The sequence below is a fragment of the Ooceraea biroi genome, chromosome 4, assembly GCF_003672135.1.
Source record: "Ooceraea biroi isolate clonal line C1 chromosome 4, Obir_v5.4, whole genome shotgun sequence".
NCBI lineage: Eukaryota > Metazoa > Arthropoda > Insecta > Hymenoptera > Formicidae > Ooceraea > Ooceraea biroi.
The window spans coordinates 10,833,602-10,847,581 of record NC_039509.1 but is presented as its reverse complement, the minus strand read 5'-3'; the positions used below and the strand labels follow the sequence as shown (position 1 = coordinate 10,847,581).

The 13,980-nt window shown below is 41.5% G+C and overlaps 4 protein-coding genes across 11 annotated transcripts in view; 2 read left to right on the top strand and 2 right to left on the bottom strand.

Annotated features, from left to right (window-relative positions):
• LOC105275479 overlaps nt 1-1,927 on the top strand; it is a 36,206-nt gene extending 34,279 nt beyond the window's left edge. For 7 of the 8 annotated variants that reach the window (XM_011332335.3, XM_020030692.2, XM_011332350.3 and 4 more), the window contains 2 exons: nt 13-210; nt 427-1,927. In XM_011332335.3, the coding sequence (XP_011330637.1) occupies nt 13-210; nt 427-501 (273 nt within the window). In that variant the 3' untranslated portion in view covers nt 502-1,927. The remainder of the gene's footprint in view (nt 1-12; nt 211-426) is intronic. The other variant, XM_011332359.3, reaches the window with a different exon arrangement.
• A 96-nt stretch (nt 1,928-2,023) lies between these two features.
• Nucleotides 2,024-4,496, top strand: LOC105275460 (3-oxoacyl-[acyl-carrier-protein] synthase, mitochondrial). The gene is made up of 3 exons (XM_011332305.2): nt 2,024-2,428; nt 2,702-3,082; nt 3,161-4,496. The coding sequence occupies exons 1-3, from the start codon at nt 2,230-2,232 to the stop codon at nt 3,901-3,903; spliced, it is 1,323 nt and encodes a 440-aa protein (XP_011330607.1). The 5' UTR covers nt 2,024-2,229; the 3' UTR covers nt 3,904-4,496.
• Nucleotides 4,497-5,118: 622 nt separating this feature from the next.
• On the bottom strand, nt 5,119-9,265 carry LOC105275456 (gametogenetin-binding protein 2-like). Its single transcript, XM_011332291.3, has 11 exons — nt 9,067-9,265; nt 8,870-9,000; nt 7,926-8,260; nt 7,626-7,838; nt 7,360-7,563; nt 7,130-7,298; nt 6,883-7,047; nt 6,701-6,781; nt 6,374-6,640; nt 5,873-6,256; nt 5,119-5,520 (listed from the first exon to the last, which is right to left on the bottom strand). Exons 2-11 carry the CDS (start codon nt 8,957-8,959, stop codon nt 5,320-5,322), a joined length of 2,109 nt encoding a protein of 702 aa, XP_011330593.2. The 5' UTR covers nt 8,960-9,000; nt 9,067-9,265; the 3' UTR covers nt 5,119-5,319.
• A 685-nt stretch (nt 9,266-9,950) lies between these two features.
• On the bottom strand, nt 9,951-13,428 carry LOC105275435 (alpha-(1,3)-fucosyltransferase 6). Its single transcript, XM_011332263.3, has 4 exons — nt 12,910-13,428; nt 12,005-12,781; nt 11,514-11,668; nt 9,951-11,144 (listed from the first exon to the last, which is right to left on the bottom strand). The coding sequence occupies exons 2-4, from the start codon at nt 12,278-12,280 to the stop codon at nt 10,202-10,204; spliced, it is 1,374 nt and encodes a 457-aa protein (XP_011330565.1). The 5' UTR covers nt 12,281-12,781; nt 12,910-13,428; the 3' UTR covers nt 9,951-10,201.
• Nucleotides 13,429-13,980: the final 552 nt, after the last annotated feature.

Here is a 13,980-nt window from a genome sequence, read left to right as displayed (position 1 = left end):
TTAATTTTCTAGCAGGACGTGGAGGAAGAAACGACAATAATCGATGAGAGGAAAGGAAACGCGGCAGGCGGAAGGGACGGTAAACAAGTGGTGAAGGATAATCCACCCTCACCGAACTCCCCGCCAAAGTGTCAAGGATGCATGATTCGTTCTGCGCAGTTTGTTTGCGCTGGATGTGGAAATCAGTGGTATTGCAGTCGTACATGTCAGGTACGTCATCTTTTCAGATACATCGTCTTGCTATCAATCATCGACCGTGTCAGTATATCAAACGAAAGAGAGTTATGACAATTTGCCAGTGCAAAGATGAACTGATGAAGAAATCATCCGTGTTCTAAATTGTCTCATTTTTATTTCGTTTAAGCAAACAGTTTATTTTATTTTCGAGTAACTCATGGTCGTGTGAACTTTACGTTATGCCAACAGCTTGCCGCGTGGGCAACGCACTCGGACCATTGCCCGCCCGAACCCGAAAACAGCAAAGTCAAATCCAACGCTTAATATCTGGGCATCTCTATGACGACATCAAGTAAAGTAAAATGTCTAATTTAAATGAATCTAGTCAAGAGAGGAAGGATCGAGAACATAATTCTCGTGGAGCGACAAATGAGATGCAGAAAGAAGGAGAGCTGAGGGAGAGAGATAATATTAATTTAGCAATGGAAACCGGAAGGAGCCTCATGATTCTGGAATCAATGATTTTGTTACGGTCCTACCGAAGCATTTACCGATGCGTGCGTGCATCTATCCTCCTCGAAGAAAAAGAATGTTCCACGTTGCACTCGTTCGAGCTTTTAGATGAAGAGAATGGATTTGATTGCGAGATCGATAACGGAGTATTGACGAAACATTGAATACCACTGATTTACAAGCCTGCGTTTATACTATATAATTTTTTAGACTTTACTACGCTAGTCGAAAGACCTAGAGTTTTGAAAAGACGAATGCGGGGAGAGGGATGTAGCGTAATCCCGAGGCGCTTTGTAAAAGTGAAAAGCACAATATCGAATATTGCGATGATGCTGTACATAATTTTATACGATTTAGCAAAGTTATTCAGCGTCGGATTTTAGAATGTCGGTTAATCGCTCGCGTGCCATGTGTAAGATTTGGGGCGGATTGGGATCGCGAATCAGCCTTGACGTAAGAAGATCTCGTAAAACATACATATTTTTCTCATTTTTTTATTATCATAAGATTTGCGACCAATCCAAAGTTGCGACAATTGATGTATATAGTAGAATATATATGCCATAATAATAATAATCTTATAATATGGCTATCGTGACAATTTTTATATAAACTTTTTTTATCTCTTGCATCAAATTCTTGGTATATTACAAAGTATTCTTTGCAAACGATTAGTACGTATTATTAATCTATATAGATTGCGTATCTGCAGCAGAGGATCTTTCTGCTCCCGCTCAATTCGCCCCTGCGTAAAAATTTGTTTCTCATCTGATCGTTTCTAATATCAACGATTTTAAGTTATTACAGATAATTTGAAATGTTTTTCTTTTTTATATTCATGTAGAATATCTTCATTTTCTTTCTTTCTTTTTTTAACCGTATTCATTTTCGCGAATGAATGGTAGGCCGCGAAAGCACAAGTCCGGTTTGCGTAATGTACACGATCATCCATTCACTTGTAGAAATGAGTATCATGCATACAATATTTTACATTACGTTTGTTACCAATGCGTATATTTAGGTTTATGAATCGTTAATCTTAAAGTACGATAGGACGTTCCCCTTTTTTTATTTTGTTGGTGACATATCTTTTCGTATATTTTAAGTTTTATTAATATGTTACCGAAACGACGATTGCCCCCGACATAATCTGTAGCCCAAAGTTCCTACAGATACATGCAACATGATTATATATATTTTTCCCGATTACAAAACCAAAATAAAGTTTTTAATCGTATTCTTCGTGTTGCTTTATCTCCTAATAATATTAAAATCTAAGAATTTTGTCTAAATTATCGACAGATTTCACTGCTAAAGTAAAACAATTCACTGAATAACTTCCTTATTACGCGCACACGCACTCCATCCTAACCATCAAAACCGGAAGAGCCGTGCTTTCAGATCATTTTTAGGAATGGTAAACATAACCTTAACGTAGTCGGCGTCAGAGTAGCATAAACGTTTTCGTATTTAAATGATTCTGATGAGCTAACATCGTAATTACTGAGGATAAGTCATCTGTATGCTTCTCAGGCTGCAATGTCCATTCCATTTTTCAACGTCAGTCGGTCGTTGACGACCGCCGTCAGATCCAAGCGACGTGTTGTTGTGACCGGTATAGGAGTTGTGTGTCCTTTGGGAGTCGGCACGCGAAATGCTTGGGAAGCTCTTACTGATTCCAAGTGCGGAATTACAAAACTTACCGAGCCTGATTATGACAAGCTACCGTGCAAAATAGGTAAGCATTTTGCAGTTATCAAGCATGCATGCATGCATACAATGCAGAAGAAACATTATCATGAAATGTTTCATTAACTGATATATAATTATTATATGCAAAAAAATATAAAACATAAATAAATTTTGTTGTTATAGCGCATATTATATATTTTACTCCTTCTTACTATTATTATTTTTATACTTATTTATAATTATTATAATCATATTCTTTCATTGAAAGCTTTTATTATTTTCTGTTATAATCGAATAACGATTACTTCATCGTTGCTAGCTGCGCTGGTACCGAAAGGAAGTGCCTCTCACGAACTCAACATTGACTCCCACTTTACAAAGAGTGAACTACGCACAATATGCCCTGCCACCGCTTACGCGTTGATAGCCACGGAGGAGGCACTGAAGGACGCGAGATGGAAGCCAGACGATGAAAATAATAAACGCGATACTGGCGTCTCGGTAGGAATAGGCATGGTAGACCTGGTGGACGTGTGCACGACGTACGAAGCCCTGAAGAAGAGCTACAGCAAAGTCAGCCCGTTCTTTGTGCCGAGAATATTGCCCAACATGGCAGCTGGCCAGATCAGCATCAAGTATGGCTTTCGTGGACCGAATCACTCCGTGTCGACCGCGTGCGCGACAGGAGCGCATGCAATCGGTAATTGATCGGCGAGAGAAAGACTACACTTTGATAAATGGTAAACGAAACATCGTAACATGCCACGGTGTTCTCCAGGTGACGCTTTCCGTTTTATCCGCGGTGGGGAAACGAGCGTGATGGTGTGCGGCGGTGCGGAAGCGTGCGTCAGTCCACTGGCCATAGCTGCGTTTTGCCGACTGCGAGCGCTGAGCGCGTCGAGGAACGACATGCCGCACGAAGCGTCTAGGCCGTTCGACAAGGATCGCGATGGCTTTGTGATGGGCGAGGGTGCTGCGATACTCGTGCTGGAGGAGCTGAATCACGCGCTCGCCCGGGAAGTGCCAATCTATGCGGAGATACTGGGCTACGGTCTGTCCGGTGATGCGTGCCACATCACGGCGCCCAGTGAGGACGGCATCGGTGCACTGCTTGCCATGGACCGGACGGTAAAAGACGCCGGCATCGAGAGCGCCGAGGTGACGCTGGTAAACGCGCACGCCACGTCCACGCCGTTGGGTGACGCGATCGAGCTGAAGGCTATCGAGTCGCTCATGGGCGAGCATAGCAAAAACGTGACGGTAACGAGCACGAAGGGTGCGCATGGTCATCTATTGGGAGCCGCTGGTAATCTCGAGGCCGTTTTTACGATCCTGGCGATCAAGGAGGGCGTTATACCGCCCACGTTGAACCTGCACAACTTGGACACGGAGACGCGCTTGAAGTTCGTGCCGCACAGGAAGACGCAGTGGAACACGACGACGCGTCGAACAGCCTTGAAAAACGCGTTCGGTTTCGGCGGGACAAACGCGTGCCTGTGCTTCACGCAGTACGTCGACTGAGCACGTTCAAATTCAAGAGACAATTACGACACGGCACAGTAACAATCAAATTGTTAAAATCTTGTTCAACTGCCAGCTACGAGACATCATCTACTTGATTTATCGCTAAACTGCTGCTATTAAAGTCACTGCTCTGATACATCGAATACCACAATCAATTACACGGATAATCGTAGACCAACCATTCCCAAAGATGCAAGATTCAAGCATGGAAATACTTGGTAAGTATTATTAAAAAGATCGAATATGCACAGGGACACGAACAGTGGATCGTTTTGTATTTTCATTATTCGACTAAGAATGCAGAGGCTAACGTTACTTTCGTAATGTGTATTTTTGCAACATGTATATATGCGTATTAAAATGCCAAAGACCCAAAGAGAGAAGCAGATTCGGTGACGAATTGAATCTCACACTGATTGTCGGTGGGTGTAGCGGCTTAAATATTTTTAATAATTCTTATGCAACATATATAATATGTAAATACAATTTACGATGAAAATCTTTTTATCGAATGCTCTTACTTGGCGTGTAATGAAAATTACACAGAGAGGATGTACATCGGAATAATAAAATATATGTATATATATATATATATATATTATATTGGAATGCACATTCACATTTTATATTAAGATTTCGACAAGTTTCTCGATCACATCTCTACTATTATAACAGGGACGTGGATGGACACAAATCCACATAATAGTGTCGCCATCGATATAAACAATCTCCTTGAAAAGAAAAACTTTCAAGAAAATACAACATTCTTCATATATGCACGGTACCATCGGAGAGTTTGTATCTGTAACAAGTTACGTTTACGGTATTCTGCACATCTGCCGTATTCTCACAGTCACAAGGCATATTCATACAAAATGTCTACAGGAATCACGTTTAATTTGCATAAATTTGTGTATATGTGTGTGAGCCCATACACACACACATACAATATATTTATACAAATATATACACAAATTTATGCATAAATTTGTGTATATATATATATGTATATAAAATTTATATATATAATTTTATATATATATATAAAATTGTATATATATTTATATAAACAAATTCACTGGTTGGTCTTTATTTCGTATTATAAAACCGGTATTTTTTGCTTAAAGTCGGTGCTCTACTTCGCTCTCCGATTTAAACCCGCTATTGCATCTTCCGTTAGTATTTTTTTTCTCAGTTACTTTATTATATTTATTTCGATAGAATATTTTTTTTCTTTTGGGTTTTTTGATACATATTTCATTTTCAGTAGTTTAATTGCATCGAAAGATATCGACTTGTGAAATGGCAATAATTCTTGAAAATATCTATTTTGCGTATTACTGCTGACGGTAAATCAATGATAACAAAGAAAAATTGAGGAAATACTGTACATATTATATTGAGTCGCTGTCATTAGTGTCTACGGATTCTCAGTGAAGAATTCTTATTAAAGAATGGTAAGCAATTATTCTGATGGCTGCACAACATGGCGAAACGTTCTCTAAGCATTTGCCGAAGTTCCTGCCGTTTTTTCGTGTGCTGTCGCAACTTTGACTTAAATTCTAATACTTCCTCTCTTGGAATATAACTGTCTTTCTCGTCTTTATCAGAGTCCTGGAGATAAAACAAATCATTTTCCATGAAATAGAACAAAACGAAAACCTAAGTATCTAGAATATCATGTGTAGGGCGCGCGTTATATATCCTCTACATAATTTCATATGTAATGTAGCTTTCAGGATTCTGTATCGACAGATCTAACGACGAGAGTCAGTCATCGATTACTCATTAAACTGTACGAACATACTTGAGTAAAGTGATCGAGACAGAAGTCTGGTACGAGCGTGTAAAAGATCTCAGGATGGATCTTGGCAAGAACGGTCTCGCCTCCACCCTTGACATTAACAAATTTGTGGGATACATAGCCCTACACATGTAACACCTTCGACTCATGTATTCAACTTACCTCCAACATTTGTGTAAGCGTCAAGCCCCCCTCCTTCAGTAAAGAGATACTAAAATTGGAATGAAATTTATCACACAACGTATCGCGACAGTTATAATTACAGCACTCATCGCTGCAAGCTACTTCGGAGCCCTCCGGGGTGCTGGGAAGGGAAGAACTGCTGATATTGTTTTCGGAAGAGTATCCGTAATCCTGGGACGACTGCTCGCTGGAGGAGTGATCTTTCTTTTTCGACATTTCGAAACGTTTCTTCATCTCTATCCACATGGTGTATTTAGTTTTACTGGGCTTCATTATCCAAGCGTCTATTAGCTCTTTAGACATGGAATCTTCGCAGTTAGCATAGACGTAACGGCACGGACACTCGTCCAGCTTTTTATCTTCCTTGAAAACGAGAGTAAAAACTGAAACGCTTCACTTTTTTATGGAAATATAAAGATGAAAAAAATGTATCGAACAGAATGTCGATATAGAGTTCAACTTTCGCTCAGTCGTACTTACTTTCCAGGACTCGCAAGTGTCGCACGAGTCCTCATGAGGTAATTGTTTGTGGGATGTATTATCTTGCTTCAACTGGCTTATGCTAAATTTCGTTTTCGCTTCAGTGGCACCCTTTTTCACTTTCTGCGCACTTGCCATCTTGGTCACTGGGAATGCTAAGTCGGTTTTACTTTTCGTCTGTGATATACTCGGTGTTTTTGGCTTCTTTAAACAATCCGAACACTTACACGTTGGCGGACCTTTATTTTTCGGATCTAACACCTGCAACTGAGATAAAACGATTCGCTAGTACGCGCACGAAGATAAAGATCAAGATGTTTCAGATACCTTGTGCCAATCGATGTTCTGCGTTGTTGATTTCGATTTTGCACAGCTACAGGATTTACCATTTTGCTTCACACTTGAGCACTTTAATGAAATTAGAAAAATTTCAGCTACTGCACGCAGTGATCAAACTAATTTTTAACAACGGATACATTTAAGACAAAAAAAGAAGTGTTGCAACATACGTCACAGGAATTTTCCTTCTCCTCCGTCTCGTAACGACGTTCCTTCTTCTTCTTACGTTTGAGTCGTAGTTTCTCGCGCCTCTGCCGCTTTGCAACTTCCTCCCTCGTGAATTCCTCGTACAATAATTCTAACTGCGAGATACCTTGCTTCACCTCAATCGCCATCTGTGTAAAAAAATATATATACATATGAATTTCTTTTTAGATATTAATTACACGATATTCACAACAATTGCGATCTCGTTACCTGGAAGTTTCTAAACAATGCTTCCACCGCGACAGCGGCTAATACTTTACACACAGTCTCCTCTTCCTTCAGCCGTCGATGGATCTTGTGCAGCCGTTCCGCCAAGCATATTCCTAAACACGTAAGTACCTCTTTCTGAGCAATATCCAGCGTTTTCGCATGGCGTTCTCTGAAAGTCAAAGAAAACATTTCACGTCTCATCACGCAGAGGGACGCATTGATCTCAGTACCTTCCCATGATTTCTGGCTGCGTGCGACCAATAAGAGTACCGATGTACTCCGTGACGACTGGCAAGTGTATGTGGTGATCGGATATGCAACGCTTGATTCCAGAATATAAAACTGCTACGTAGCCTTTCTCCTTCGCAGGATCGGGTTCTCGTGTCAGAAGTGAAGACGCCAGCAACACCTTGTTACGACACTCGATACAAAACCTGAAGAAATGTCTCGTAAGAGTGTTGGACAACGAAAGGCATGCCACATAAAATTATCGTACCTGTGTTTGTGCAGATAAGTCTCCAAGGTATCGTCCAACGTGTCCGTTTCTATCAGAGCAATCTCCTGCCTGCACGACTCATTCATGCAATTCCATGCCTCCTTCCATGCATTCGGCAACGGTCGCATTCGTTGAATCTCTAAGGAATGCAGCACGCATCGTTGAGATTTCCTATTTCTTTGTTGTTTCTCTACTAAATTATTTAACCTAACACTGCGAGGACATAAACAACAGTAAACGGTGAGAACGTAACTCTTCCCTGTAGAAGATCATACTTAACTGTCTTTGCAACCAACTTACCTGTGTCCATTCAACATTGTACAAAGCAGTTGGGGTTCTTCCAAGACCTCGTCCGTTACAGAAAGCAAACCTTTGTGAGTGATAACCAACGGATGTAACGCAGGATACCCATACTTCATCAAATCCCCCAACAGTCTTTCAACACTCTTTCGACAACCGACGCATGGTTCAACCTGGCTCAAAATTGCCATTACATCCTTATCAGTGACCTTGAACGACGCTTTGATCTCTTCCTTCGTGAGCATATCCAACTTCCTTGTGAATTCGTCCAGCGACTTGCCACGGATCAAAGGAGAGTTACAGATCATGTTCAAGCCACATAAATCCATGATCATCTAAAATAATGTAAACGAACGTTCAGGTAAATTGTATGAGAAAGTAATATGCATCTAAACAGCAATTTCGAGTGTTATTGATAACAAATCTTTTAAAATCTTTGCTTTGTACACTATCGAGAAAATTACAATAATAATGGAATCGAAGACAACTTATGAGATATTGATACAAACATAGAACTTTCCTTTTCTCTGCTAATTCCTGTATGTAAACGTTCAGAACGCGGAAATGTGGATGCTGAACTAGGCCTTTCATTGCAATCGGCAACGAAGTCAAAGTCGTTAAAGGGTTCACGAGATTAATTGTGCAGTTCACAAACAGTGAGAATTACAGAAGTAAACAAACGGCAGGAGCAAGCACGACACCACGAGCGAGCACACGAGCTCTGTTTCTTGTTTTGATCCGTTTATTCTCTCTTTGAGGTTAGGTCGAGAGGATGACGGCGCTGGAAGCGAGCCGTCATTACGTAAGACGTCGTCGTCGGTGTTATTACCGTCGTCGCCGTCGTCGAGATCGTCGTTGTCGTCGCTACCGTTACCAGGTCAGCATTCACCGGGTTAAAGCACACCGGTCAGCGACCAGACAGTGCTACGCGATGTCTTGCTTACCGACAGGCTCCCCTCGATGTTCAGCGGCATTTGGTTATTTCTCAGTATCACCGGCTCGTCGTCCCGCCAAACATCCACCAACTTCGCCATCCTTTCTGTGCGTCTTCTCGATCCGGGTTCTCGAACTCAACCTGTCTCGTTTCAGACGGTTCAGATCAGTCTAGCCGCGGATCAGGCTAGCTCGCTCGAGTACTCACCGCTCTATCTGTACTCCACCAAGACCCGATTAAACCCGTGACCTCGAGTAAACACGAAATACTCAGCGTAGAACCTTCGAGGTGGCACCGCGGAGAAAGAGATGATTACCTATGAGTTACGACCGTGCATACGATGCAAACAAACGGAGTATCATGCACCGCCTGCCATTTGCAGAGATACGGTCGTACGGAGTCGCCGCCTACCGTTCTTTCTTTACTTCCGTCCCACGTCGTCGTTGGACGTATCATCCCTTTCTATCTCTTTCCCTTACTCTGTCTTTGTCTCTCTTCACCCGCCGACAACAATCTCGTCGTCGTCGTCGTCGCGTCGAAGCGCATCCTTGTTTTCTAAACGGGCGCGCCTCCGTTGCTCGAAAAGGCGGTAATAACGCCACGAATCTATCAAGTCCGAATTTTCAGATCAATCTTCGAGTATCTTTAAAGAAGGCTCTCTCTGAAAACGAACGAATGCTTTTTCAGTTTCAAGCACGAAGCAGAAAAAATTGGAGATTCATCCGTGTGCGGCTTTGTACTTCTCGATTCATATTCGATCGATTCATAAAATTGAATCGTTCTCAAATCTTCGACAACCGTTTACGCGACATTTATGAATTTGTTATGCCTCTTTGTAAGCTAACACTTAAAACACGTGTTTCCTTTTGTAAAAAAAACAGACAGATATGTGATTTAATTGCCAGTTAGCTTACCAGGAAGTTGGACCAACTGATCATTAATGTTTTCTTATTTACATATACATCTCCGTAAACACTTTGCGCATGTAAATACATTTTAATTTAAATATATAATGAGTTATAATCATCGATCAATCAGTGATTATATCTTATCAAAATCAAAATCGCAAGGATCAATCATTGATAAAAAATTACAAGTTTATTAACATTTTTTATTTATTCAAATTTTCATTTAGTTATGTCTAATTCCATTCATTCGCGATCTAACGTATCTAATAACTATTTAGTGAACTAAACTGAACGATCAAAGGAACTTACGAAGATTAACAATCCGTCAATAATTTATTATAATTCTGAAATATTCTGAAGCCTTTTTTAAAATTATTAACGGAAGGTTAATTCATTCTACAATCCGGCGACTAGATGATTCTGAGTAACTGAGTCTAAGCTGCTGTGCAATCTCTCTGCTGGCTCCAAAATTGATCGAGCCTCGTGTAGACTTTCGGCGCGATTGAGTTGTAGTGCAGCGCCTCGCAGATGCGGCAGTAGTGCTTGGACGCGCTACCGAAATAACCGTGCTCGTTGAACACCTGGTAACGACGGCGCCAATCGTGATACTGGAGGTAACGCTCATCGTCGCGGTCCAGATACCTGAGGTAGTTGGCCAGCGCATCCGCGCTGGCGAAATCGTCCACATGAAGAAAGGAGCGCGGCGGTAATAGACGCCAACAGTCCTCCCGCGACGCTCCCATTATTATCGGGACTGCGAATTTATCGTACGCGTTCCAGAACACCTTCTCCGTCAGGTACTCCCGGCAGTTGGAGTTCTCGAAGGACAGGTAGAACTTGTACCTTTCGAGAATCGGGCAATCCCGGTTGAAGTGACCCGGGCAGGCGGTCCTATTACCGTTCAGGCATCTCCCGAGGATGTCTAGGTCATCGTAGAGCAATGATTTGAGTGCCTTCACATAAGACCAGCGTCCATTACGGCCACCGCAATTACTGCCCATCACGGCAACTAGTTTGGTCTTGGAAGTCGTCACAGCAGCCTCCCAGTGCCGGCTGCCGTCGTTCGGAGCGGCGTTGTCAGGGAGTCTCACTGTTCTTCCGTAGGGAACTGGCACGTCACTGTCCATTCGATAGGACATGGACCAGTTGAACAGGCCGTCGTAGTTCGACAATTCCTGCTTGCTATTTACAAATGTGTTGAAGGGCGACTCGTCCGTCAGGAAGATCCACCGTTGATCCCTTCGGCTTCTCGCGGGTAGCTCCGATGGTGCCTTTGTGAAATGTAAATGGAAGAGCACAGCATCCGCTCGATGCAGATCTTTCTCGTCGTAGCTCAGCGTGCAATTCCGCACCGAGCATTGATCCCATGGTGAAAACCTGAAATATACGATTTTATAAATCTTTATTGTGATAAAAACCAACTCTTTGATATTCTGAACGATATTAATCGTGCCTTTATCTAATACTAGCTCGGATTTGATAAATTTCTCATCGAGGAAATTGCTCCATCATTGCATGACATGATCATTTCAAGATAAAATATTAGTCGTACCTTTATCTAATGCTAGCTCGAATTTGATAAAATTTCTCATCGAGAAAATCGATCCATCATAACATAACATGAATTTCAAGATAAAAGGCCTATTAAGTCTATTGATAAGATAAAAAAAGATAAAAGACAGTTAAAGTTTAGACACATGAAATAACGGAAATAAAGGGAGAGAGAGAGAAAGACAGAGAGCTAACTTGTTCGATGTGAAGCGCCTGATGTGCCTGCGTTCTAAAAATGGTCCATATTTCCAAATCAGGATCAGGTAATTTCTGTTGTTTGCGCTCGACCACGGGGGTGAACTTCCCTTCGGCGCCAACAACCATTTTCCAAGAAGGGACATCTTACGTACCTGAAAACAAGTCGCAGCACTTATTCAAAACGCTCGAAATTCCTTCGTGTGTTTCGGTAGGGTCCTTTCTCTTAGTAGAGCGATTGAACGAATTTCTCTCACTCGCGCTTGATTAAAACACTTTTGATTCTTTTTCTGATCCTCTTCACTTTTTTTTGCGATACTATGAAACGTCTAATCCTCCAGAAATAAAACATACATGTACACGCTAGTGCTCATAGACAATTAAATATATCAATTTATCAAAACTCAATGTCGACTTCTCGAACGAAAATAATTCATCAGATATGCAAATCAATAATAATAATGTGCTGGATGGTGGGAGACATTTCACACCTGCTCATTAGTAAATCCGTTGGCCAGGAGGTGCGCATCGTAGGCGGCGATCTTCACAAATTCTTCTCGCTTGCTGGGCAATCTCGGTTCGGATAAGAACCCATCAGCTTCCTCGTTTTTTCTCTCTCTCACTGATATTTCTCCTCCTTCGGCCACGTGGATCCTCCTGCTAACAATGAAGAAATCCGGGAACAGCAGGAGCGTGCAGAAGATCACAGCCGTCGCACTGATGACCAGGACGAACGCAAGTCGCACGAACCGCGGAAACTTGAACATAATGCCTGCCGCGGCTCATTCTGCCTCCAGTGTGTGTTGGGCAGCGACTAACCGAGGCATATCGAATCCCTGGGTCTTATCTAAGCGCAGTCAATGGTGCCTTTTTCTCGTGCTCATTTTCGTAATATGTCATGGAGCTCGTTCCGAACCGAGCAAACCAGGAGGTGATAAACGGTGGTCCATTGTGTGCGCAGTCGACCTCACATCAGTTCCAAATGCCATAAAACGGTCCATATACCAGCATCAGCCCATTGTGCGGCCGATGGCGCAACTCTGCCCAAAGAAACGGTTTCTTACACTTCTTCTAATTGCTTTTCTTCACTTTTTCACGGACAACTGCTCTCTCTCTCTCTCTCTCTCTTTTTCCCTCTTCTCTCTCTCTATGAGGTGTGGTTCTATGCGAGACAGTTATCTGGTTAATCCTGTCTTTAATCAAGCGTAGTGTAAACAAATTTTATTGCTAATGGCAACAATTTATTGCTGACGACACTGTACAAATATCTAAAAGAAAATAAATATTTTTACCGTTCACTCCAACGTGCTTACTTCTCACCCCATGAAGTTTACTTCATCTAGTTCATTGCAATTTGCTAAATTGCTTCTACGACGAATATATATATAGTACGTACGGCATGCAAAGCCACCAGCAAGCGATGCAAAATATTATATATAAGTTGCATTCCCGTGTACGTGTTGCGTGATAAAACGCTGTCGTCGATTACGAAAACTGATTTCGCAAAATGAAAAGGGGAAACGCGTCGACGCGGAGCGGGTGATCGAAAGTATATGTACGAAGAAAGTCGCGGGTGCACTTTCGGTGCAACAAGGATACACGTCGCCGTGCGACTGACCGCTGATCTCGATTGTCTTGGTTAGCCAAGCGTGACCGGCGTCCTCCAGCCTAGGTGTCATTCACTAGTGCCGTAATATCTCAGCGCCCGTAAATTCAAAAACGTCGAAAGCCGGCTTTGCACGTGCCGCTTGTCAATCGATCGCGGTGACACGCTGATAGCGGATAGCCTGCCGGTCAATTACTTCTCGCGTCAATCGGACCAGGACGGGCACGGAAACGGAAGAAAATTCCTGTGGAAAGGTTAAATCTGTAATTCGAGTGCGCTTTTTGTATATAAATTATATGTAAATAATTCAAGATCGATAGAGTACATACACGGATGAACAACCCATACAGCACGAAAACATTTCAGAAATATTTCAGAAGTATTTCATCTGACAGATGAAAGCATCTCATAAACATTGCAAAATGTTTCTGCAACAGTTATGAGACAACTCCGGAATAGCAAAATGTCCGCGACAGTTGCATTCAAAACCTTATAGAAAGGTTGCTGAAAGGTATAGATCAATCTACAACCTTTCTGAAATATTGCCGAAAGATTATTAAAATAGCTGAAATCTTTTTGATATATTACTAAAGGTTAATTGAAATAATTTTGAAACTTTCCTACGATGTTGCACACAAATTACAAAGCTCTTATTAAAATAAATTGAAAATACTTCAGAAATTATATTTAAATTTATTATACGAGTATTCAGAAGATTGCAAATACTAAAAAGTTATAATAAAAATTATATATAAAATGTATTTATTATTTTTATTGTACGTTTTTATTTAATATTTGCAATCTAATTAATATAATAAATATGATTTCTGAAATATGCTTAATGAAAAAAATACATAATAT

Excerpts from the sequence above, each read along its gene's own strand:
- LOC105275460 (XM_011332305.2), top strand. The coding sequence starts at position 2,230 with ATGTCCATTCCATTTTTCAACGTCAGTCGGTCGTTGACGACCGCCGTC. Across the intron at positions 2,429-2,701 it reads CAAGCTACCGTGCAAAATAG|CTGCGCTGGTACCGAAAGGA; the intron begins GTAAGCATTTTG and ends CATCGTTGCTAG. Across the intron at positions 3,083-3,160 it reads GACAGGAGCGCATGCAATCG|GTGACGCTTTCCGTTTTATC; the intron begins GTAATTGATCGG and ends GGTGTTCTCCAG.
- LOC105275456 (XM_011332291.3), bottom strand. The coding sequence starts at position 8,959 with ATGGCGAAGTTGGTGGATGTTTGGCGGGACGACGAGCCGGTGATACTG. Across the intron at positions 7,839-7,925 it reads ACAATGTTGAATGGACACAG|TGTTAGGTTAAATAATTTAG; the intron begins GTAAGTTGGTTG and ends ATGTCCTCGCAG. Across the intron at positions 7,564-7,625 it reads ACTTATCTGCACAAACACAG|GTTTTGTATCGAGTGTCGTA; the intron begins GTACGATAATTT and ends ACATTTCTTCAG.
- LOC105275435 (XM_011332263.3), bottom strand. The coding sequence starts at position 12,280 with ATGTTCAAGTTTCCGCGGTTCGTGCGACTTGCGTTCGTCCTGGTCATC. Across the intron at positions 11,669-12,004 it reads ACGGATTTACTAATGAGCAG|GTACGTAAGATGTCCCTTCT; the intron begins GTGTGAAATGTC and ends ACTTGTTTTCAG. Across the intron at positions 11,145-11,513 it reads AGGCGCTTCACATCGAACAA|GTTTTCACCATGGGATCAAT; the intron begins GTTAGCTCTCTG and ends CGTATATTTCAG.